This window comes from Homarus americanus, unplaced genomic scaffold (genome assembly GCF_018991925.1).
Source record: "Homarus americanus isolate GMGI-L3 unplaced genomic scaffold, GMGI_Hamer_2.0 scaffold6845, whole genome shotgun sequence".
NCBI classification, from domain to species: Eukaryota; Metazoa; Arthropoda; class Malacostraca; order Decapoda; family Nephropidae; genus Homarus; species Homarus americanus.
In genome coordinates, this window is record NW_024723872.1 from 162,088 (window position 1) to 187,619 (window position 25,532).

The 25,532-nt window shown below is 36.4% G+C and overlaps 1 protein-coding gene across 8 annotated transcripts in view; it reads left to right on the forward strand.

The window, feature by feature from the left end:
- LOC121863979 (nitric oxide synthase-like protein) overlaps positions 1–23,993 on the forward strand; it is a 179,045-nt gene extending 155,052 nt beyond the window's left edge. For all 8 annotated transcript variants that reach the window (XM_042362836.1, XM_042362835.1, XM_042362837.1 and 5 more), the window contains 7 exons: positions 2,893–3,062; positions 6,174–6,384; positions 8,271–8,358; positions 10,944–11,068; positions 13,223–13,365; positions 15,553–15,744; positions 16,270–23,993. In XM_042362836.1, coding sequence (XP_042218770.1) covers positions 2,893–3,062; positions 6,174–6,384; positions 8,271–8,358; positions 10,944–11,068; positions 13,223–13,365; positions 15,553–15,744; positions 16,270–16,488 — 1,148 coding nt within the window. In that variant the 3' untranslated portion in view covers positions 16,489–23,993. The remainder of the gene's footprint in view (positions 1–2,892; positions 3,063–6,173; positions 6,385–8,270; positions 8,359–10,943; positions 11,069–13,222; positions 13,366–15,552; positions 15,745–16,269) is intronic.
- Positions 23,994–25,532: the final 1,539 nt, after the last annotated feature.

Genomic DNA, 25,532 nt, shown 5'->3' on the forward strand with positions numbered 1-25,532 from the left:
TGCAGGAGTAGAAAAAATGGATCAAATAGATTTTTATGTTGAAAATAAATCCTATGTCATGATTCATTACTGGCATTTTACATAGGAATGTTTGTAGTACAGGAGTGACATGCTTGCTTCACACCACTGTGATCTGAGTTCAGTTCTTGCTTGGATCAGATGTGAGAAGGGTGTTGACCAGTGTGACCCTAACAAATATTATAGGCTTCCTCTAGCAGCTCTTATTTCCTCCTGTACTAATACTTGACCCAGGAAGATAAATATCAAGATTAAGCTCAGCATTCACCGGCCTACCAGGTAATTCTTTCATCAGACATTAAAAAAACATTTTCCTTGGACCCACAAAATGATACAGTATAAGGATAAGCTGAATTTATGTGTGTGACCACAACACACACACACACCAACCACATTTAGTAGACTATATCTGCTAGCCACTTCATTATGGGGACACTACTTTTTATTTTTAATTTGGCTAATACAGTAGAACGTCGATTTAAAGCGATTCAATTTAAGACTATTGATTTAAAGCGACACCCACAATTAAGGACTGTTTTAATTTAAAGCGAATCTTTCCTATTCTGCACAAGTCATTTAAATTTCACGCCTAATTTTCTCTGAGCACGCTACACTGTCCTAAGGGCAGAGCTGTACTGTACATGTATGCAAATTAATGTTCTAAATGATTACAAAAAAATTTTTCTAGTGCAAACTGTAGCATGATTATATTCAAATTAATCACTATCTTACAAGAATTCCACCAATGTAAATTTTATTCTCCCTGGTTACTTCTGTTACATTTTATATGCAAAACACAAAAACTCAATCTGAAGGACATAAATAAACAAATAGATACTTCACTAGACCTTTGGCGCAACTGTCAAACGTGTCACTGTCACTTCCCTTCTCTCTCCCCCCCTCCCCTCCCTCCCCTCCTTCCCTCCTTCCCTCCTTCCCTCCCTCCGTCCCCCCATGTTTCCAGCCAGGGTTTGGTGGTTATAGGCTTTAAGTTTTTATCTTGTATAATATCACAGATTAAAGGTAGGAGAATATAATTTGCATTGCTAGAATCCTTGCAAGACGGCAAATAATTTGAATATAAACGTTATATATTTTGCACAAGAGATAACAATTTTAGCCCTTTGTAATAAAATTAGTTAGAACTAAAATTTGTATGTCTAATACGAACAATTGCATGTATATATTCAAACTAATCACTATCTTATAAGAATTCCAGCAATGTTAATTATATTATCCCAGGTTAGTTCAGTGACATTTTATAAGAGAAAAACGTAGTCACTCTTGAGGACAGATAAATAAATAAGCACTAGACTTTGGCATCAACTGTCAAACATATCACTTCACCTTTCCCTCCCCCACCCCCATCTTCTCATCAGCTGATCGCTAGTAAACAGACAGGTGCGATTCTATGGGGGGGCCAGGGGGGGCCATGGCCCCCCCAGATTTTGGGCTGGCTCCTGGGTTGGCCCACCCACCCCCCCCCCACTTTTTATTCTCAAAATTGTAATTCCAAAAACATTCCCAAAACCAGGAAGTGAGTCAAGTGACACAGGCAATGGGCGTGCCGCACACCAGATGCAGGCATGGGTGAGGTGAGATCACTGAGGTGAGGTGAGGTGAGGCGAGGCCCATAGGGCAGGAATTGGGAGGGTGCAGATATGTGGGGTGGGGTTACATCACAGTGTATATAAACAAACTGCCTTGTCGGTGATGAACATAACCACTCTGTATTTCCACTGAGGAGGGTGACAGACTGACAGTAATTGTCGAATTTGTCGCCGAAACTACCCAAAAGAAATATTTCGTCTGCCGCAATGCCACTGTGGGTTTTTCTACTTGCTAAGTGAGGTCTGTTTAGAGAGAACATGTGAGTAATTTTTTATTTATAGGAGTAATATTAAAATCAGTCAATCTCAATCATTCAGTTCAAGTGGCTGTAGTTGAGCTGAGCTGTTCAGTATACGGTAAATCAGTACAGTCCATCAGTTATATCATTGCAAAATGTAGGCCTAAAGCATTCTTATGACATATTATGTCATAAGAATATATAATTAATATGTCATGAGAATGCTTTAGGCCTACATTTTGCAATGATATAACTGATGGACTGTACTGATTTACCTTACACTGTTCAGCAAATCAGCCCAGCTCAACTACAGCCACTTGATTGACTTGAACTGAATGATTGACTGGTTACTCCATACTCCTATAGTTAAAAAATGATCTATATTAATGAAATAAGGTACAAGAATTGCATTAAAATAAGAAACCGAGTGTCAGTTGCATCTCACCAAGTCACCAGTGATAGGGTAACCTACACGCATATTCCGCAATTGTTTACCTGTGATCAGGGATCACTGATCAGTAAGTACTGTACGTATTTGCAAATGACTGAAGTTATCATAATTTATAATTCATTGTAATAATGACGCAAATAATATTTAACTAGAGAAGCACGCTAACACGCTTCTATATTATGCTACGACGGATAGGTCGTTGCCCCCCCCCCCAACATTTACCTTGGCCTCAAAGTGGTCCCCCCACTTTCCGAAGGCTAGAAACGCCACTGTAAACAGACCATTTCACGTCCCATAATTTTAGCTGTGTTGATTTATGAGTGTTTGTTTTAACATAATACTACAAAAAAACAATGTTTTGTTTATTCTAGGAGATGGGCTGAGGTGCATCTGGGTAGACTCTCATTCTTTTTAGTATTTTGTGTTTCTCTCAAGTAATTTTAAGGAAGAACAAAATTAAAATGGTTAATCTTTAGTTTTTATCCTTTAAGGAAACATTACTTGGTGCACAACTCTTCTTTCAGATTAGAAGATTTATATTTTCCTTATTTTCTTTTGCCACCACCTCTTACAGGAGTAACACAGACCTGGGAGCCACATGAGCGTCTTCCAACTGCAACAGTGCGGGAGCTGGTCACACGATACTTAGACATTACCACACCACCTACACCCAACTTCCTTCATGTGCTGGCAGAATATGCTTGTGACAATGACCAACGCACTCGTCTGGAACAACTCGCTACGGTAAGAGTGAAGTAATACTGACTTGCAGGGCCATCCCTAGGAGGGTGTGGGGCCCGGGGCAACTCAGTCACTGCAGGGCCCCACACTAGTGTCAGATTATGCGGTCAGAGGAACCCACCCCCACCAACCCCCATGGGACTGTCGCTATGGATGGTAAGGTCACGGTTGCGATGGTGGCGTAAGCCGTCAGGTCAGATTAACCAATCAACAGGTAATGTGTCCGAGGTCACTGGGTCCAGTGCTGGGCCCCGTGGGGCCCGGGGCGGTCGCCCCTGTTCCCCCAAAGGATGGGCCTGCTGACTTGGCTATATTGTATCGGGAAATATATGAATGTTATTTACAGCCTTTTACTATATTTGGTTAATGTAGAATATGTGTATGGCAGTGAACAGTGCACATATCTAGAACAGCTGGTTAAGGTAGAGGCATAGTTATAATGCCTTGGTTGTACTGTAAATGAATTAATATCAAAGAATCTCTGTGTACCTTCATTCTCCATCTCAAGTGGGACTTCTCAAAGGTGCAGAACTACCATACATGAAACACTGTTATTCTACTTGGCTTCCAAGATATGCCATAGATTGCTAATTACTGTAATTGAAAACTACCAAACTGATGGTGCCACTGAGACACTTACACAGAGAGACTTGAATAATTGCAGTTGCCCTGTCCACACACAAGAACACAAGAATGGAGGAAACTGCAGCGGGCCTATTGACCCATACTGGGCAGACCCGTTTACACCCAACCCCTATTGCTCATATGAGCATCCAACCTATGTTTGAAGCAATTCAGCGTATTCGAGTTAATGATGATATTTGGTAACTTGTTCCATTCATCCACTACTCTGTTTCCAAACCAGTGTTTACCTATTTCACGCCTAAATCTAAATTTGTCTAATTTAAAACCATTGTTACGAAGTTCGTTCCTGGGTTGATAGTTTGAGTACCTTTGTAATGTCCCCTTTGTTTAGCCCCCTGCCTTCCACTTTATACACCTCTATCAGGTCGCCCCTCACATCTCAAGGGAGTGCAAATTAAGATGCTTTAACCTGTCTCTATACTCAAGGTTCCTAATGCCCGGATTAGTCTTGTCATTCTCCTCTGAATTCTTTCCAAGGATTCTATATCCATTCTGTAATACGGTGACCAGAACTGAACTGCGTAATCCAGGTGTGGTCTCACAAGAGCAAGATACAGTTTTAGGATGACCTCGCTAGTCTTGTAACTAACACTCCTTTGTATGAACCCAAGTACTTTATTAGCCTTGTTACGAGCAAAAACACATTGTTTACTTGGCTTAAGGTTCCTACTTATCATTACTCCTAAATCTCTCTCGCAGTCGGATTTCTCTATGGCATCGTTGTTCATCTGGTATCTGGTTTCCTGTTTACATCTCCTATACTGAGTACTTTACATTTGTCGACGTTGAATTTCATCTGCCATTTTTCAGACCATTCGAAAATTTGTTTAGATCTTCCTGTAGTTTTGCCGAGTCCTCGCCAGATTTGATAACACGCCCTATTTTAGTGTCATCAGCAAATTTACTTATGTTGCTGTCAATGCCGATATCTATGTCGTTTATGTATATAATAAATAATAATGGTCCAAGTACTGAGCCTTGGGGAACCCACTTGTGACGTTGTCCAATGGGACTTAGTGCCGTTAATGCTCACTCGCTGTTTCTGTCCTGTAACCACGCCCTAATCCATTTAAGGTTGTCACCTTTGATGCCATGAGCTTCTACCTTTCTAATTAGTCTTCGTGGGGGACTCTGTCGAAGGTTTTGCTAAAGTCGAGATATACCACATCATAATTGTGCCCTTCGTCCACCGATTCGAAAACTGATGAAAAGAATGTTAATAGATTAGTTAGCAAGAACGTCCGCTTGTGAAGCCATGCTGGGAATCATTGATCAATTGGTGCTTCTCCAGGTGATTTCGAATAGAGTTTGAAATGATTGCTTCCAGTAATTTGCCTACTATTGATGTTAGACTGATTGGGCGGTAGTTAGAGGATAGTGATCTATCCCCCTTCTTGAAAATCGGTATTACATTCGCTATCCCCCAGGATTCTGGTACTACACCTGTTTGTAATGACATGTTAAACAACTTTGCTAAGGGCATACTAAGCTCTTCCTTACATTCCTTTAATACTCTGGCAAATATCTCATCGGGACCAGGTGACTTATTAGGCTTTAGTTTGTCTATTTGCTTACTAACATCGTTACTAGTCACTACTATCTCACTTAATTTGTTTTCTTCAATATCTCTGAATAGAGTCGGTGCCTCGGGTATCATGTTTAAATTTTCGGTGGTGAAAACTGTTGAAAAATATTTATTCAAATTATTGCTCATTTCTCCGTCGTTATCAGTGAGCTTAAGTCTGACCGTATTGGTCCAATCTTTTCTCGTGTTTTAGTTTGATACATTTGGTAGAATCCTTTGGGGTTTGTCTTCGCCTCCCTTGCTATCCTTACCTCATTATTCCTCTTTGCTTTCCTTATCTCGGTTTTAACCCCACTCGCCAATACCCTATAATAGTCCCGGAGGTGAATTTTGCCACGATTTATCCTTCTACCTATAGCCTTCCTTTGGCTATAGCAAGGAATATAACTTTAAAGCTGCAAAAAGCCAGTAGAGTGGCTGTGACATGGCAGCAGGCTGCCAAAACTTAGGAGTTAATTATTAAAATTGTGCGCCAAGTGACACACTTACCGGTATATACTGTGTCCCATAGGTCTCTAGGTCCCCCTACACCACTCCCATACTCCTAGTTACACCTCAGTACACACACAATTGTCATGGAGGAAGTATGTATGTATCCAATGCCAAGTTTCCTAGAACCATCCACTTGTAAACGAGACTAGATAGACTGTTTGTTCTTTTGTTTTCCATTACCCTTCATGCACAGTATATCTTTGTTTTTTTTTAAGGTTACAAAAAATATAGATAGTCTGCTGAGGATACCTGGTGATGTGGTAATTCATGGAATAAGAAAAATAAAGATGGTGAAAATAAGTGAGGGACAGAGAAAGCTTTAGTTAGTTAGGGATTATATCGACCAAACACTTTGCTACTACAAATGTTTGTCTTTTTCTTCCTTGGTGTAGGATCCTCATGAGTATGAGGATTGGAAACAACTGAGATACCCTCACATGAAGGAGGTACTTGAGGAGTTCCCAAGTGTGGTGGTGGATGCTGGACTGATGCTAACACAATTGCCCCTCATGGGACCAAGGTTCTACTCCATCAGTTCATCCCCAGATGCTCACCCAGAAGAGATTCATGTCACTGTTGCTGTCGTCCAATATAACACACAAAGTAAGTTGTGGTTTAATCATAGGTCGCTTAAATCATTTTACAATACAGTGGCCACAGTGCAGCATAATGGCCTAGTGCAGCATAGTGGGAAAAGGCTTTCAAGGGTAAAAACAAAGAAAATGTAAATACAGTACAGTACACTCAATATTTGTTTTGAATTTATTAAATAAGAGCTCACATAGTACATACAGTACATACATAAACATTTACTTTGGATATCATATAAAGCATTAGTAATATCCTAAAATCCTTGGTAATGACATACAGTGGTTCAGTGGCCACCCTATTTCTGTATGTACTGTATTATATATGGAAGGAAACGTCGTGTACAAGTATTTGAAATTATTATCATTTCCCACCATGACAAAACAGAGGATATGGCAGAGGGCTCTGTCTGTTAATGAGGCTTGGTAGATACAGTATATACATTGTTTCTTTAACCCTATCTCCAGTAGTAGTAGGTTGATTTGAAACTTACTTATCAGTAATGTTTTTTTTTTAATTTTGTATGTTCCCCACAGAACATGATGTGTAAACTTGCTCTATATTATGGATTCTGATTTATAACTTACCACAGATGTTGCATACATAATGTACATTTATATGAGGCATTATGGAGATACAGTAGTAGGTGACTTATTTGATAAATACTGTAATGTGAACCATGTCTTTTTTAAGGATCTGTTATATAATGCTTGACATTAGATATTTACATTTTGTGCAGGGAAATCTTTATACAATACAGTATATTCACTAAACTCATTTGAATACTGTATTTTTTATTGTATATGCAGCTCATTCTCTTTGGAGGGGTATAGGAGAACACTAATATACTCAAATGCTCTTTTGTATGTGTAGATTGAACAGTATTTTTGCAATAATGTAAAGAATAACAAAGGAACTTATTATTTTTGTTCAATCCAGAATGCGATGTCTAGCTTTATACTTACGTATGTACAGTATATGCCTTGCATTAACTCGCCAGGCCAATATACAGGCAGTTAAAACATCTAATAATTACTTAAATACGTAATATTAGGAGGACACGTCGCTACCTTATACTGCCCGATTCTGGGGTCACTAATTCTAAGGGGATAACTTAACTCTACTCTTAATTTTAAGGTCGCTGCCACCAGACTCCCTGGACAGTATGTAGCTTGATAGGTAGAGGGCAGAGTAAGCTAGGCATTGGGTTGGGTTTTTCATTGACCAAATCGAGAGTGGGGAGAATGGTGAAACATCAAGCATGACTTAACAAATTAAAAGAGCTATTAAGGATGACAATGATGTGCGCAGTACAACCTGGCATTTAATTGCAATTCTCAAATCCTCCTCCTGCACCTTCCACCACACGCATTGCCACCTTCATCTTCTAGCCTGGCGAATCAGCTGTAAATTTATTTATTTTTTAATCCCAAATATTGTGAAACACATTCTAGTACAATTGTTGGGTTCAAGAAATAAATACTGTATCCAGTTTTACTACTGTCCAATTATACAACATGACCATTCCTCTAGCAGGCAGGTCGGCATGACACATCTCTAGTTATATCACTAATTGGTTGCCATAAGTCACATTTTGCCGATATTTAAGGGTGTAAGGGACCTCTGTGACCCAAGGATGTCATCTTGATCAGTCCTTTCGGATAAGATTTTGAAATTTTTCCTTAGTGACCTGAAGTATACCATCGTGGCATATAATTACAGGTAGAGAGACTTGCCAAATATTATGCTCTTGATCATCAACCCATTAATTGATGGCACATATTCAGGGATTTGTCATTTCTCTGCCACAGGAATGACTTAAAGTATATCAGAAATTCTATAATTGACATGGTGCTCCAGTGCTTCCCAGAGATAACTGACAGTCCACAATTGTTTTACAGGTGGACTTGGACCACTTCATTTTGGTGTGTGCTCTAACTTCTTGAAGGAAGTGTCCCCAGGTGACACTGTTCAACTCTTTGTTAGAAGGTGAGTTAAAAGTGTGTTTAGTCAAAATACACTCCAGTAAATAACTCTTCACCAGTTGAGGAAGATGTTAATGCCTCTTGTACAATGTTTTTAATAGTACACTTTTGTTTCAATCATCATCAGTGACTTGTCTAATCCATAGCTTTAATATTGTCACACTGTGAGAGATGATATGTTTGTTGTTATTGGTTTTTCTTGAGAATATTTTTGTAAATTGAAGAATATAAAATTGGAATACAGTACAGTACGTACATGTATTAGCTAAAGGAGTGAAGCTTGTGTGTGTGTCATGAGAGGTGGGTAAAAAGATGGTTTGGGGCTGTTTCAACAGTGAAGAGAATGTCTTGTGACGCTGTTGAAAGGCCACTGTATGGTATTGACATCATTCACAGTTGACCAACTAACTAGTCTACACCCATTTTTGGTATCCTTAGCAGCCAGCAACTAAACCTTGGTGAACTGTAATATTTATTAAGTAAATATGGGTGAAGCTTAGTTAGTTGGTCACTTAGTATCGTGTGTTGCGAGTCATGGTGATCCTGTGCCTTGCCAGTTTGTTTGGAATATATCTATTCTGAATAATAAAGACAAATTTCTACACACAGGGAATGGAGAGAGGTTTGTTAAATTTTTGAAAGGTTTGTATGGAAAAAAGTCTGAGGATTGTGAATAAATCACTCCTAGATATAAAATGCTTTATTTTATATATATATATATATATATATATATATATATATATATATATATATATATATATATATATATATATATATATATATATATATATATATATATACTGTATATATATATATATATATATATATATATATATATATATATATATATATATATATATATATATATATATATATATATATATATATATATATATATATATATATATATACAATATAGTTGTATTTCACTTAACTAGGTCAATAGAACCCAGAGGGTCCTGCGTGTTAAGTGAAATCCGCGTTAAGTGAACAACAGAACATATGGGATTAATTCCAATAGAAACCGGCCCGACCCCCAAACTCCACTTTTGAAGGCACATACCTATGTTGTAGTAAAAATAACATCTTAATTTTATGATGGTACATGCACACAATTAATACTTAAGAGAAATAGAGAAATACAGTCGCCAAGTTAATGTCCATTCAAATAATGGACTCAACTCCCACCCCCTCTCACACTACACTGCCGGCTCTTCCCTCTCTGAGAAATTTTTGGGGGAAAACCACTAAATTTTAATAAGTAATACCTCAAACTAAAGTTAGGATAATACAATTGACATTGCTGGATTCCTTGTAAGACCAGGAATATTTTGAATATAAATGTCATATATTTTGCACAAAAGATAACATAGTTACCTAGAGAAAAAAATTTATCTAAAATTTGTATGTTTAATGCAAAATATATGATGTTTATAGTCAAAATGTTCACCAAATTATAAGAATTCCAGCAATGTAAATTATATTCTGACCGGGTAATTTGTATGAATTTTATGAGCTAAAACAAATATCTTCAGTTAATAAAAAAAAATATAATCTTCAGGACACTATCTGTCAATCAAAGTACCCCACCTTGCCTCTCCAACCGCAAGGCTGGGGTCCCACCTCCCACCCCCCCACCAATCCTCCCTTCAAGAGTTTTTAACATTTAGTATTAAATAATAATTCTCAGATTGTGTTAGATAATATAATTGACATTGCTGGATTCCTTTTGTAATGGTTTGAATAAATGCTTATATTTTTGCACAAAAGATAAATATATATAGTTACTCTGAGAAAAATTTTATCTAAAATTTGTATGTCTAATGCAAAATATATGATGTTTATATTCAAAATGATCACCAAATTATAAGAATTCCAGCAATGTAAATTATATTCTGACCGGGCAATTTGTATGAATTTTATGAGCTAAAACAGGCAGTCAGGCAGGGTGGCGGGTGGGGCAAATCTAAAAATAGCGTCTCGAGCCGGACACTCACCGCGTATATGTGGAAAAAATCCGTGTTAAGTGAAAGTTCAGCTCTGGCGAGGCACCGCGTATATGATAAAACGCGTTAAGTGAAACCGCGTTAGGCGGGGTAATACTGTATATATATATATATATATATATATATATATATAACGAAGAGAACCAGAGAAAACCCAAACATCCTGACTAAGTTGGGTTTCTTTAATTACTGATGTTTTGGAAAATCATTTTCCATCATCAGAGTCTAGAAAACAGACAAAAATTTTTAGGGATTATAATTAACCTCGGCTGTGGATTTATCCAAACATAATATCAGACGAGTTAAAAAATTATTTCTTGTCCCTGACTGCTCTCTTAAGCTCTTTATCTCTATATTTGAACTCTATCTTTATTTCTAATTAATATATCAATACTTAATAGCTTGATAGTCATTTGATCAGTTGGTTTGTTCCTTATTGCTGTACTTTGTTGGACTACCTAGTATTGTGTAGTTAGGGACTTGCCTATCTTTGGTGGCAACACTTTGGTCTGTGTGTCTGCTAACATTCATGAGATTCATTCTTCACAAGGTAATTTTTTTACACTATCCTTTTATATTTCAGGGCATCTAGTTTCCACATGCCCCAGGACCCAAGTCTTCCAGTTATCCTGGTTGGGCCAGGCACAGGAGTGGCACCTTTCAGAGGTTTCTGGCACCACCGCAATTATATGATGCAACACCAGACAGGTGAGATGTCTTCTATGGCAGGAAGTCCAATCTCCTGTTATTCAAATGTTTAAGTTTCCACTTTTTTTATGTGTGAAGTGATGTAAGTAATGGAACTTAATGAATACTGTAAGGTGAAATGGATTGAGTATGAGAAGTGTCATCATGCTGGGGACACACAAAGACATGGCTGGTAAGACTGTCCTCACTTCACTAAATCTCATTTGAATATATACTGTATATACTGTATATATATATATATATATATATATATATATATATATATATATATAATATATATATATATATATATATATATATATATATATATATATATATATATATATATATATATATATATATATATATATATATATATATATATATATATGTGCAAGTAAATCACTGTGGGTGCACATGATCCAGGTATATGCTGATAACCACAAGGAAAGAAGAAAACACGAAGTTCCCAAGCGCTTTCGTGTAATTCACATCTTCAGGGGTGAGTACAGACTAAGGAGAAGTACAAAACAAGGTATATATACAGAGGAGGGTGAGATCAAGTCCACAATGGTCAGGTATTAGGTAATGACCCTACTAATCTTCAAAAAGCACCGCAGCAGTCGGTAGTCAGGTCAGAGGGTAGGCTGACCCAACTTTCCCACCTGGTTACAAATCTTCTTAATTACAAAATTATCCAGTTTGTACATACCATTACTCAAATTCATGTTGACTGATTTGGTATGTTTAATGAGACTAGATTCTATAATGTTCCTACTGTCAATTGAATTACAAGGTAATATTGAGGAGGCATTATCCCAGTCAATGCAATGCTTATTATCCCTCAAATGAACAAACAGAGCATTGGATTCCTGGCCTGTCCTATCACTATATTTATGTTGTTTAAGTCTAGCTACAAGATCTTTACCTGTCTGGCCTAAGTAAAACATATTACATTCCTTGCAAGGAACCTTGTAAATGCAGCCACTTGTATTGTTGGAGTTCTTGATTAACATTTGTTTAACGGTGCACGAGTTTTTAAATGCCACATTGATGTTCCAGGTTTTTAGTTGTAAAGGAATTTGAGAGAAATTTTTGTAAAATGGTAATACTAAGAGGTTCTTATGGTCATGGGTGGGCTTGGGATCGGTTCTATAAAAAGATTTCTTAGTAATGTTAAGGTATTTGTCTATGAAAGATCTAGGGTACTTAAGGTTCAAGCCAATATTATAGATATATTTATATTCCTCATCAATGAATTCCGGGCTGCAAATTCTCAAAGCACGTAAAAACATTGATGAAAATACTGACTGTTTGACTCTATTATGGTGGGCAGAATAATAATGAATGTATGAACACACATTAGTCTGTACTCACCCCTGAAGATGTGAATTACACGAAAGCGCTTGGGAACTTCGTGTTTTCTTCTTTCCTTGTGGTTATCAGCATATATATCTTTGAGTTGTAAGTCATTAACTACAGTATAGTGGTGAAGGCTACAAGTGTGAGAACTGTTTCAAATTCAAATTCATATTCTTTATTATGGTATATTTCAACTTAAATTATTTCACAGACTTTCTTCAGTATTGAGACATGGAATATATTTATAACAATTTGGTAGAATTGGTTGCCTTATTCTCGAGCAAAAGTTGATTTGAATCTGCTCTTAAGAACTGATACTGAATCAGTTTCTTAAAGGTAACTGGCAGATCAAACACTATTTTAACACCAGTATACAGTGACGTTACCGACTCCCTAAGTGGCTAATGAGCCGATCAGTAGCGAAGAGGATAAAAGATAAAAAAAAAAGATAAATGTATAACTTCTGCTAAATTGTCACCACTCTTATGCTTGTGTGATGGTTGTGTCTGTCCTCTGGTGAAGAAATTACGATATCCTGGATCATGTAAGGTGTCCCATACCAGCCCTAGATTATTTTTTTTTTAAATAAATGTTCTGTATACTTTTTTACATTTCTGTTTTCTATTGACATTGTTTGTAGAAACTTCTCAATTTTTTTTTTAATATTTATTGTGTTGTAAATGCTTTAAGTGGCAGTATTTCTGAACACTTACTTCAGTAACATTACATATTTTTCTGTAAAAATTTCTTTGTTACATTTTATAACCGTGGAGAAATATCCTTCAGTATATTGACCAGGAATTTATTTTGCAGGAAAACCAGGTCAAATGACACTTTTCTTTGGATGTCGAACGAAGGCTCTTGATCTGTATGCTGAAGAAAAGGAAGCCATGAAGCGATCAGGCGCCCTTACACAGACTTACTTGTCCCTCTCTCGGGAGCCCAACATTCCCAAGGTAACATTAAGACCATTAGCAATTTTTTTCAGTCTTACAAACCTAAAAGTAACAGAGATGTGACCGATCGCCCAAGCAGCTAACGAGCCGATCAGTGGTGAAGAGGATGAAAGTAAAGTAAAAGTTTTGTACTGTGACAGACAGAGGGCAGCCAGATAGTTGTTGATTCCAGTTCTTGGGTGAGTTACCCAGTTTAATGACAGTGTGTGAGTGTGCTGTAGAATTGTTTTACCATTGACAAGTGCAACCAAGTGTGCAGTAATTTATGCAGAGTCTGCAAAAGTTTTTATACAAGAAGAGAACCCAATTTCCCCTCTTACTGGGCATCAAACTTGTGATCCTTTTCATGTCTGGTGCAAATGCTCTGCCACTCACCAGTGGAGTCACCATTATCAAAATATATATACAGGTATATATTTTTGTTTATCCTAATAGAGAAGACAGATCAGTAGTAATAATTTTTTTAATTCACTTTTTATCCCTCTCCAGTAATCACTTGTGTACCTTGGAGTAATGTTGTAGAATTTTCCCTCAGTTGGCAAAACTGTGGTTGGCAAGGGCAGTGTCTAATGGGAAATAAGGGGTTTGGGGTAGTGACCCCTGAGAGACATACCTTAAGTCCTATAATGTACAGCTCAAGGTTTAAAATATGTACAGAGTGTATGTTATATAGGGTAGAGTACTTAGCAATGCGTGTGATGGAGGGTGTGGGAGGGGGTTTTGAGAATTGCAATTGCCGGGTAGCGACGTGTCCTAATATTACGTATTTAAGTAATTATTAGATGTTTTAATTGCCTGTATGTTGGCCTGGCGAGTTAATGCTAGACATTTACATACCTAGGTATAAAGCTAGACGTCGCATTCTGGACTATATCACAAAAACTTTTTTTTTTAGAAAAAAAATGGCTTTTTTAATCAAATTTAATTTTTAAAAAGTAATGTACACAAAGTACTGTACACTTACCCCCAAAAATGGAAGGCAGATCCAGCTGGACATGCCTCTGACTGCAAGAGGCTTGCAGTCACTCTCAGTCTGGGTGCTTTGAAATTCCATATTCAGCGCATATTTGCGAGTGACCAGCACGTTTTTCTAGCTTTTCAATCCCCTTTAACTTTTCGTTCACTGATAAGGTTTTAGGCTTAACCTTCCCACCACCCTTACAGATACCAAACACTTTCTTAGCGGTCATGGTTATTGTCTAATTTTTCAATAATAATACAGAAATATATATATTACATCAGCCTACAGCATGTCATCTTAAAACAAATTATGTCCTATTTTTTTTGGGGGGGGGGGTTGCAAATAATTTTGTACGGCTTAAGAGGGGTCCTCAATAGCGAGGTTTTACCGTATTTAGCAAATATTTAATCAATAAAAGAATCGACACTTTTGAGCAATAGTAATTCAGAAAGTGGTGAGTCAGGTGACCAGACTCAGACCACGAGGGGTGTGGCTCCCTTCCTAGCCCTTGGTCCTAAGAGTGTTAAGTGATAACTATCATATTGGTAGGGCAGTAGAAAGCCATGGAGCATTATTACCGGGTATATAATATGAAGGATGGATAGAAGCAAATTGATAAAAAGAGGTCAGAGAAGAAAGAGGGCCTGGGTGTGGTAGATGATAATAAGTTGTTGTTTGAGGACTATATAAAAGGAAATGAGTAAGATAAAATACTTGATAGATCTGATCAAGTGAAAATTCCCATTAAACTGGGCTAGAAACTTCCTATGGTGGCCATAAAAACCCACAGGTGCTGAAACCTGGCTACTGTGCCATGGTTGGTAGAACAGTATACAAAGTGTAAAGTGTTGTTACTCAAAAAGATAAAAAGAAGACAGTATTTTGTGAACTTTTGATACCATGTTCCATATTTTAACCCTTAAACAGCAGCCAACATCAATGGATGTTAGCTGTAAGGACAATGGCCAATTAACATTACTGAATGTTAGCTGTAAGGACAGCAACCAACATCAGTGGATGTTTTATATTCCTACCATTCCATTTTTGACCACTTGGGGCAGATTTGTGGAGCCTTACCTGCCATTAAGGGTTAAGGAAATTTTTTCTTGCTTTATACTGTACTGTATTTGACATGGGATGGATTGTTGTAAAATTACAGCTTGAAATTCTGCTTATATTACAAAATATCTTCTGTTCATGCAATTTGTGATGTATTTATTCTCCAGACTTACGTCCAAGATATGTTAGTAGGAGTTGGAGCAGAGGTTTACAAGCAAGTGGTGCTTGAAAAGGGTCACTTCTATGTGTGTGGGGACTGTACGATGGCAGAGTGTGTCTATCAGAAGTTGAAGACCATTGTCCAGGAGCATGGCCGCTTCTCAGACCAAGAGGTGGAGAACTTCATGTTACAGATGAGGGTAAGAACTGTGCTGGGACTTCTAGTGTCTCTCTATCCCTTCTCTTTTCTCTCTCTTCAGTTCAATTAAATTTTGTTCAGTAAAACCAGACACATTTATATTGATTCAGTATACTGTATGTACAAACAGTGTGGGTCTACAATTCTGCATGTATATATACAGTGCAGATACGTAATATACATACAAAGTACAGGTATAAGTTACCTCCTTACCCATCTACTAATTTCTATACAGGCACCTAATTTTTGGGGATTGTTGAAGTAGTTTTTGAGTTCTGCTTAAGGACAGATGGTTAGAACTCATTTCATTATCCTTTATCTACTTGTGTGTGATTATAAGTTTTGTGTGGTCCTGAAAGGTTCTTTTTGTTGAGAGGAAAATGTAGCCTTCACCAGATTTATGTTGACAATGTCATAGAGTGTGTGTGTGCGTGTAAGCGTGCATGTGTGTGTGTGTGTGAGTGCATGCATGTGCGTGCGTGTGTGCATGAAGAAAATTGTCTAATAAAACTGTTCTTTCTTTTAGGATGAGAATCGTTATCATGAAGACATCTTTGGCATCACTCTACGGACTGAGGAAATCCACCGCCAGAAGAGAGAAAGTGCCCGGTTTAAAATGTCCTCCATTGTCCAACCCGTAGCAACGACGTCTAACCCCACACAAGCTGCATCCACCACACCTAACGTGCCCCAGGGTGGGTCCAACATGACACAGGGAGCACCTGCAACACAAAGCAACGAATAGGGAAACTCTCGAGGGCAGATCGGCTCTTCCAACACCTGTTTCTTCTCCACTTTCAAGCGATTTTCAAAGTTATTTGTTAATTATTTACCTAATAATATCAAACCCTCATAAATAATCAATAAACAGATCAAATTTTAGTAACTACATTAGCAAAGCTTCTCTTGGGGATGAGTATTGTTTCTCAGATGGTATTAGACACTGAAAGTCTCACACATAACATAGATTTCTATAGATATAATATAATATAGCCAAAACAAGTAATGATTTAGTGAAAGCAACAAAAACTCCATAGCCAGTAGAAATAAATTTTGTTCCCGGATATTCTATACTTCAGTACAGTACTTTGTGGCAAGAAACTCATAGGAGAGCAAAGGGATTCCGACTTGTGTCATTAACACGACTTAATGTAAGCCATTAGCTCAGGATGCTCATCTTGGGGCACTACAGTGATGGCCAGTACTGTACTGCACTGCACTGCACCAAGTAGTAGAAAAGACCGGCAAGTTTTTATAAAATCTTAAGATTTTTTACTGGAATTTTTACAAATCTGTACAAAATGCAAAATTTCTTTGTTAATGAAATGTGTGAATTTTATTAATATAAATATATTTGATAATGAACAGTTGTATAATGGAAGAATTGGCCAAGAAAGAAAAGGATTATTTTAAAAAGATTAGTACGTACAGGAATACCTCGTTATTCGCAACCCCGCTTATCCTCAATTAATATTTTAACACCCCCTATTCTATATTCGCAAAGCATACCCCACTTATTCGCAAATTAAAAATTACGATATCCTACAAAAAATTTTCACGCATATGGACCCGCGAGGTTTAGAAATTAATGAAGTTCAACGGAACCCTTCACATGAGGTACGTTTAAAAATTCATGCACAGAAAAATTCATGTGCCAGAGACGCTCACCCCACACCTGAACCTGTACTTCCAAACCGCAGCTTGAAAAAATACGTTGAGCATTCTAGAATTCTTCATATGGCAAAAAAGGTAAATACAGGTACTAGTTTAAATGTTTATACTCATTTACAGATATGGTATATAGACACACACACACACACACACACATAAACACACACACACACACAAACACACACACACACACACACACACACACACACACACACACACACATAAACACACACACACACACACACATAAACACACACACACACACACACACTAACAATAATCATCATTCTAGAGTTTTGTCCAGCTCGTGTCTTCAGTCAAATAATTTGGTGAGGACATACAGTACATCACCTTCAGCAATAGTGTTCTCTAATAATTATTTTAAAGATACAGTAATTTATTTGGAAAAGGATTATATTTGAATGTGGAGTATTTGTTGCTCTCGAAGCAAATGGTTGTCATCATTGTGATGAGAAAGGTGTTACAACACAGTATTTTCCAGAGTGAGGGTCAGAGTGTCAGAACACCCTGGCAGATCAGAGTGCCAGAACACCTTGGCAGGTCAGTGTTAGGACATCCTGGCAGACAGAAGCACAGTTATGATGAACCTGTCATGACCTTTATCATGGGGAGTGTTTTATCAAGATAATTTCACTACCTCATGGTCATTGATACTAAATATTTTAATCACTAAGTCCTTGGATTTGATATTAGAAGTTTTGCTATTTATGTAGTTACAAATATCTGAACATTAAAGTATTTCACAAATTACTATTTAAAATTATGTCAGTTTTTATATTGTTACAACTTCAAATCCATAGCAATATATTCCTTTCACGTAAACTTCATGTCAGAGATATCAAAATCATTCAACGATTCTAAGTTTGAAATATTGATCTTCCAAAAGATGTTTGTATAAGTGATGTTAACTATCTACTCTCTATCACTAGCTGTAGAGGGATTCTAGGAAAATGTTGGTCTGCACTCGACTGTTCCCACTAGACAATGAAGGATTAGCACTGACTTGGATGTAGTTACAGTGCTATATTGTTTTTAGGCTAAGAGATGAACATGCAACTGCATATTGTTTTGAATACAATATTGTTTCAAGTAGCATTAAGTATTTTGAACATTTGCAATTAAAGTATTATTTGTGCCTTACAAGTTTTAGTTACTACAACTCTTGATGGGATCCAGCAAATGCTTCATCAGTGTATAGATACAACTTGTGCTTCTTTTAATCAACTAGTGAATGTTGACCCCATTTTGTTCTTTCTTTTTAATTTGAAAGAACTTTTAAGTCATGAATTAGGTAAGTAACAGGTGGGATGATACCACTGCCGTACATATCAGGGGTAGGGATGTTTTATACTGGCAGTGATGTTAAAGGATACTGTACTCATCACACTCAACAATATGCACTTATTGTGGCTATCATTTGAACCTTCTTTACAACCGCAGAAGTTAGTCAGGTGCTTGGACACTTATCTTTAATTTTCTGAAACTTCCATAAGTTTATCATCTGGTGTAATGACAAACTGTGTTAGAATACGGATATTAAATTATAATTAGATGTTATTTTGTGGTTACTGTTGTTATAGGTAATTTATCAGTGAGGGAAGATGGTAAACTTGTAGCAACTCTGCAGAGTTAAGATATTTGTGCTAGCATTTGTCTTAGTGTCCCTGCAAAGACATTGGTTCCTGAAACAGAAATCCATCTCAGATGCTCTTGAGTTAATTTTACTGATGTGTGGTTATATTTAGCATAAGAATATTATTCTTTACCTTTGTTGACTTGAGAATTGTAAGCGACCTCATTTTCCTGATGTTCAGTTGTTGTTAACACACTTACTTTTCATCATAATACTGTCATAATCCCTTAAAGAAAGTTTATACAAGCATAAGAACAGCAGATAGGATATTAAATCAAACAATAACACATTGTGTCTATAGTAAAATATCTTCTCACAAAGATTTATGGTACACAGAGCCTCATCTTACGTGAGGCTTAAGGTAGAACCTCACACACCTGTCTTTCATTACTTACAACTCTTGTGTTTTCTTTTGTTTGTTATTATAATGTTAACTCACCTACAAAACTATGATGAAATAAGCACAAAGTTAGACAAGATCATCACTAGTACTTTCCTGCACTGCACCACAATTGAACTGATTATGCACTTTTAATGCTAACTAAAAAATATACTTATATATATATATATATATATATATATATATATATATATATATATATATATATATATATATATATATATATATATATATATATATATATATATATATATATATATATATATATATATACACACTAGGTAATTCATATTTTCAAATCTTACCACTTGGTTAGTTCACAGGTTACAGTGTTTAAACTGCACCTCTGGTGCTTTTATTGATTCTTCTTGATATACTGTGTTTATATATACAGTATATATATATATATATATATATATATATATATATATATATATATATATATATATATATATATATATATATATATATATATATATATATATATATATATATATATATATATATATATATATATATATATATATATATATATATATATATATATATTTTGATGTGATTTTCTGTCATATTTCCAGCAAATTGTTTATAAAGAACATTATAAATGCACCAAGTTAGTGTGAATAAATTAGTTACAATTTGTTATAGCTACATAAAACATTTGTTATAGCTACATAAAACTGTTGTTTCTGCTACGTGAAACATTTGTTACAGCTACATAAAACACACACAGGTCAGTAGATAATAAGTATTTTGCCCTTTTATTCTCAATAATAATAACGGGTCTTATTGATTGATAATTTTTTTTCATTATTCTTAAGTATGATTTAAGAGTTAGTATATCATCCTGAGTATAGTTGTCAGGCATGTTAACTCCAGGGTGAGCTGTCATTTGTAATATCAATGTGCCTGACTCCTATATCAGTTCCTTATCTTAATATCACCTGTATGGTTGACTGTTACCTTGTGACTGGTGGCTTGGAGTTACCTTGCCCACATTCACATGGTTGACATGTAGTTATGTCCAAATAGTTGGATACGTGGTACTGTATTTGGTTTATACCACAGGGGTGACTGCCTGTCATTGCTTGGTATGTAAGATATTGTCTTTGATGTACAGTTGTACTGTATTATTTACAACTGTACCTTACAAAGTATTTGTATCCACTAAACACTTCTTTAAAGTATGAAAAGAGTATTTTTAGAAATGCTGTTGGCTGTCTGGATGTATGTACAGTATGTTGTGGGCAGATGTACAGTGACAAGTTGTGGAGGGGCATTTACAACACCAGTCTGTCTCGCACAGGGGACAGCTAATTTGTTAAAGGTGGAAAAGTGGCTTATCTTGGGTTTGCCTCACTCACCACCTGTTTCCCTGAACCGACAGAACAACATCAAGACTTGTAACCTCAGTCCTTCCATAGGACACCTTTTGGACTATTATGTAAACATAATTAAAACTACTAATCTTTTCTTAAATCTATCAAGGACAGTGAATGTCATTATTATGTGCAAGTAGACGGGGAGATATAGTTGCTATAGGCAAGCCACAGTCTAACAGCTCCCCTCTCTTCCTGTCCCAGAGCCACCAGTGTTCAGGCTGGTGAAGCATTAGTAAAAAGCTGAACACTTAGTCTTCATCTTATATTACTGATACTTTTATCATAGATGAATATGGGGAGGGAATGACAAAATTCTCCCCTAGAGTGTCTGTTATCAGCTATATCCACACACTCCAGCAGCCAAATGCTCACTGTAAGACCATTTGTGTACCCTCCAGCACACTTAACAAATTTAAAGAATCTGAAGGTATATTTATAAATGAGCACTTAACAAAATATACAGATCTTTATTGAGTAGTTTCGGGATTCCCTTGTGAAAGTATATTTTTATTTTTGCCTCAAAGTGGCACATTTTGGATGTATTATGTAAAGAAGGGTGTATCATAACCCATTTAAATATATCAAGTTGCACTGTTTCACACTAATTGGTTTGAGGCAAAACTCGCAGTTTTACATTCATGTGAACTTGATACAGATATTGTATTACCATAATCTATGTTTGAGTAAGTTTGACATTGTATAAATCCAAATTTATGCAGAGCTAATATTGCATGAATTCATGTTTGCAGAAGGCAGATGTTGACCTTTTACGAAAGGTCAAAGTTTAATTCAAGACTCATTTTTCTGCAAATGTCTATACTGCACATGTAATCACAATGACTTTTACAGTTATGTTTTTATAGTCACTGGTATTGGTGTCACCATTAAACCTGCCTACAACTGATCTTAAGCAGTATAGAAAGAAGATTACCGTAAGAGGAAAAAAGAAATAGCCATTGCAAGCAAAAGTTAGATGTTTAGACAATACCAGTGTTGTACCATAAACCATATTGTTGAATACCTTAGGATGAGAATGTCTGAGTGCTCATAACTGATGGCATCAGAGGTTTAATGTTAGGGATTGTCGTATGTTTTCTCTAGTTTTTAAAACCCAATTGCAGTATTCAAAATACCTGTATTTGCCAAGAAATTATGAGTCATCATTTGGCCGTCATGTAACTGAGATTGTAGTATTGGTTTTATTGTAAGTAGCAGTTGTCTGCTGTTTGCACCAAGTCTACCAGAAAAGAGATGCAGGTAATTTATAAGATCATGGTTGTCTCAACTAGTAAACACAAAGTTAAACTTGATGCAATGGAGACAAGAGAATATGAGAGAGGGCTTTTCAGAGAGAGAAAATGGTCTGTGTTATTTAAGATAAAATACTATATGGGAATGCCTTTTCAAGACAGTTTACTCTAAGTGGTTGTTCATGTGGGTAAAGGCAAGAGCCACCACCAGGAAAGGGTTCATTTTTATTATATAAAGCAAACTTGTTTGTATCTTAGCTTTATAATTGTCCACCCAGAAAAGTGGAAAGTAGAATACGAAAGATCTTGAACTGTAGAGAACTGTGACAAATTATTTTTATAAAAATAAAATAATACTATTTAACAATACAGTAGATTGGATAGCAATGGAAATAGTGCTTAGAGAGAAGTATTTGGGTAAGAAAATAGAATGTGGTGGTGTTTTCCTCCTGCCAGTAATGTTTCTCGCACTGGGCACAATTATATTGCAGCTTTACTTTAAGGTTCAGGCGTATTAGTGTTTTACAAAGGGTTGAGGATCTGAACACTGGTGTGATACCTTTGTTCAGAATAAATATAAGTATCCAAGTAATTTTAAGCTTTGAAAAAACAACTTTATATGGTAAAGTTTCTTCTTTGACCTGCATACCAGTTCTCTGGAACTCCTTGTTTACACACCTGCTTAAGAAACCTGCATTTCATCTAGATACAGTTGTACTTTCTTATTACTGTATAGTGTAGATATAAGTGACTGCTTCACTGGTGTAACAGCCAAACCAATGCGCACATTTATTACCTACTTTAGCAAGTATTAAAATCACTTTTGTTTAATCACTGTGAGTATGGACTTGTTCAATACTTAAATATTTGATAAAGGTCCCACATCTCTGCTACCTTGCTCACCTGTCTGTATGTGGACCATTAGGGGTAGAGAGGATTGTTTGTTCACACTGATGTAAAACCCAGACATACAATATAGTGCCCAGAATTAATATTTTATTTTGAAAATATCCAGGTATAATTCTTTGGATTACTCTGTTATTATTTTAATCAAGTTATAATACTTTGTTAAATTATCAGCACACTTGTTGTTTCACAATTATTATTAAATTTTTTTTTTTTTGGGGGGGGGGGAGTGTTTCGAAAAATGATAACTTTTAAGAGGGACAGTGTGAAAGGCACCAGCTGTTCCACATACCTTAATGAGTTTTTCATTTTAGGAAACAATAAGATGCAAGGTTTTAGGCTAGGAAATATTATAGTTTCTATGACTGCAATATTAATGTTAAAAAGAGTACAGTATATGAGAATTTATGAAGTGTTATACAAAGCATTTTATGGTATTAGTTTTACAGTGTTGTGTTGCTGCTGCAGTACAGTATTTGTAATCGCTGTTCAACATGTGCTACACTAATGTTAACAATCAGACAAGTCCGTCATCTTTTGACCCATTTATTCGTGGCATTTATAGAATTTAACTTTTTTCTGGGGCTGTTATGAAGTAAAGTTCTTGCAATTAGTTTATGAACTTTTAAACTGTAAAAAGTATAATTGTTCTTGTGTGTGGATCTGTCCGTCTTTTGTGAGTGGCAGAGAAATTAGTGTGCATATGTGTATGTGTGTGTGGATTCTTGTTTGTGAGAGGGCATATGTATTGTGTGTACTTAAACATAAATATGTATTACACATACAGTTAAGTTTGATTTATAAGAAAAATTAATAAATAAAAAACCTCCATTGATTATAACGAAATGACAGCGTCCATATGTACTGATGGCTATGCAGTGATCTTCTGGTGTGTATGATTTATGCACTGAAATGTAATTTTGTGATTTTCGGATGTAATTCACTTTGAAGTTACTTAGAGTATATTAAAAAGCATTATATTATTCAGCAATGTTTCTTTTACTATTCCTAAGAGGTGTCTTAGAACTAAATCCAGATGGCAAGGTAGGACGATACTATTAACATAATAAAACAAGCATATGAAATGGTTATAACCACGTTACTGTACATATAGCCAGTGCAGACAATGTTAATTTCCCCCTCTCTCTCTCACACACACACACACACACACCACACATAATTTTGTGCTCTATCAAGGAGAAATGTGAAACACAAAGACATTTCCATTCTCACATTCATTAGAATTCTTGAATCCTGTAAAAATATATTCCTGTTGCCAGACAGTTGATGCATGGGAAACCTATCGTATGTTGTCAGCATTATGTAAGAAAGTTGCCATTTTTTTAACGAATGTCGCAAAGAAAAAAAAGTGGATATATTTATGGAAGTTTATGGATACGTTTTAACATTTTCTAATACTCTTTTGGATACGTTTGTATGTTTCTCACTGCCAACGCTGCCCATAACTCCAGTGGCCACCACAAGTCTGTCGGTAAACATTTGAATCACATATGGCTAGATATAACTGCAATAATGTAATTTTTTTTTTTTTTACATTAGCTCACCAGGACACATGAAAATAACCCACATCAGGTCTTGGGCAGGGGCCATTCTATAGGCCCCCAGATTTGGCCCCTGGGTTGCCCCTCTCCCCCCCCACTTTTTATTCTCAAAATTGTAATTCCAAAAACCAGGAAGTGAGTCAAGTGACTCAGGCAATGAGTGCACCGCACGCCAGGTGCAGGCATGGGTGAGGTGAGATCACTGAGGTGAGGTGAGGGCAGGAATTAGGACGGTGCAGATATGCGGGGTGGGGTCCAGAAGGACGGACATTCTTGTCTGAAGATTTGAAGGCATTGCAGTTACATACTCAGTCAATCAAAGTGATTTACAACATGAGATACCTCTGGTGAAGAAATTGCTCGTGAAGGAACAAAAACCTTCATAGCTCGTGCAATTTATGTCATTTATATGCCCTTATAAGGCTGCATTTGACTGTTTGTATAAATTACTGTTGATAGCTGTAACTCTCCCTGTTACCAGTGCTTCATGCGAGAGAAGCTTTTCGAAAATGAAATTAGTGAAAACATTCCCAAGAAATTCCACGTCCAGTGACAGACTGAGTAACATCGCGCTACTATCGAATGAAAGTGCACGCGCTGGGGGAATTGATTTAGATTGTTTTGTCGACGAGTTTGGCAGCCGACATAATAATCGTAGGATTAAGCTGCACTGAATATACTGCTACCGTCACAGTACCGTGTGAACTGAAACCGCACCATTGCCATTGGGTATAATGTAACAGTTGCATGCGGCGCCCATGTCTGAAAACATAAACGTTGTCTCCATAATCTCCATTATGTGTGAAGCGTGAGATCATTCATTTTTTCGCTGATGTATGTACATACATTGTAAAGACGCTGCTATATTTTTCAATGTTTGTTATGTGGTACACCCGCCCTTTATGTGACTATGTGAGCAATAATACAGTTTTAGAGATAAGTTCAAGTGTGTCAATACTCCAAT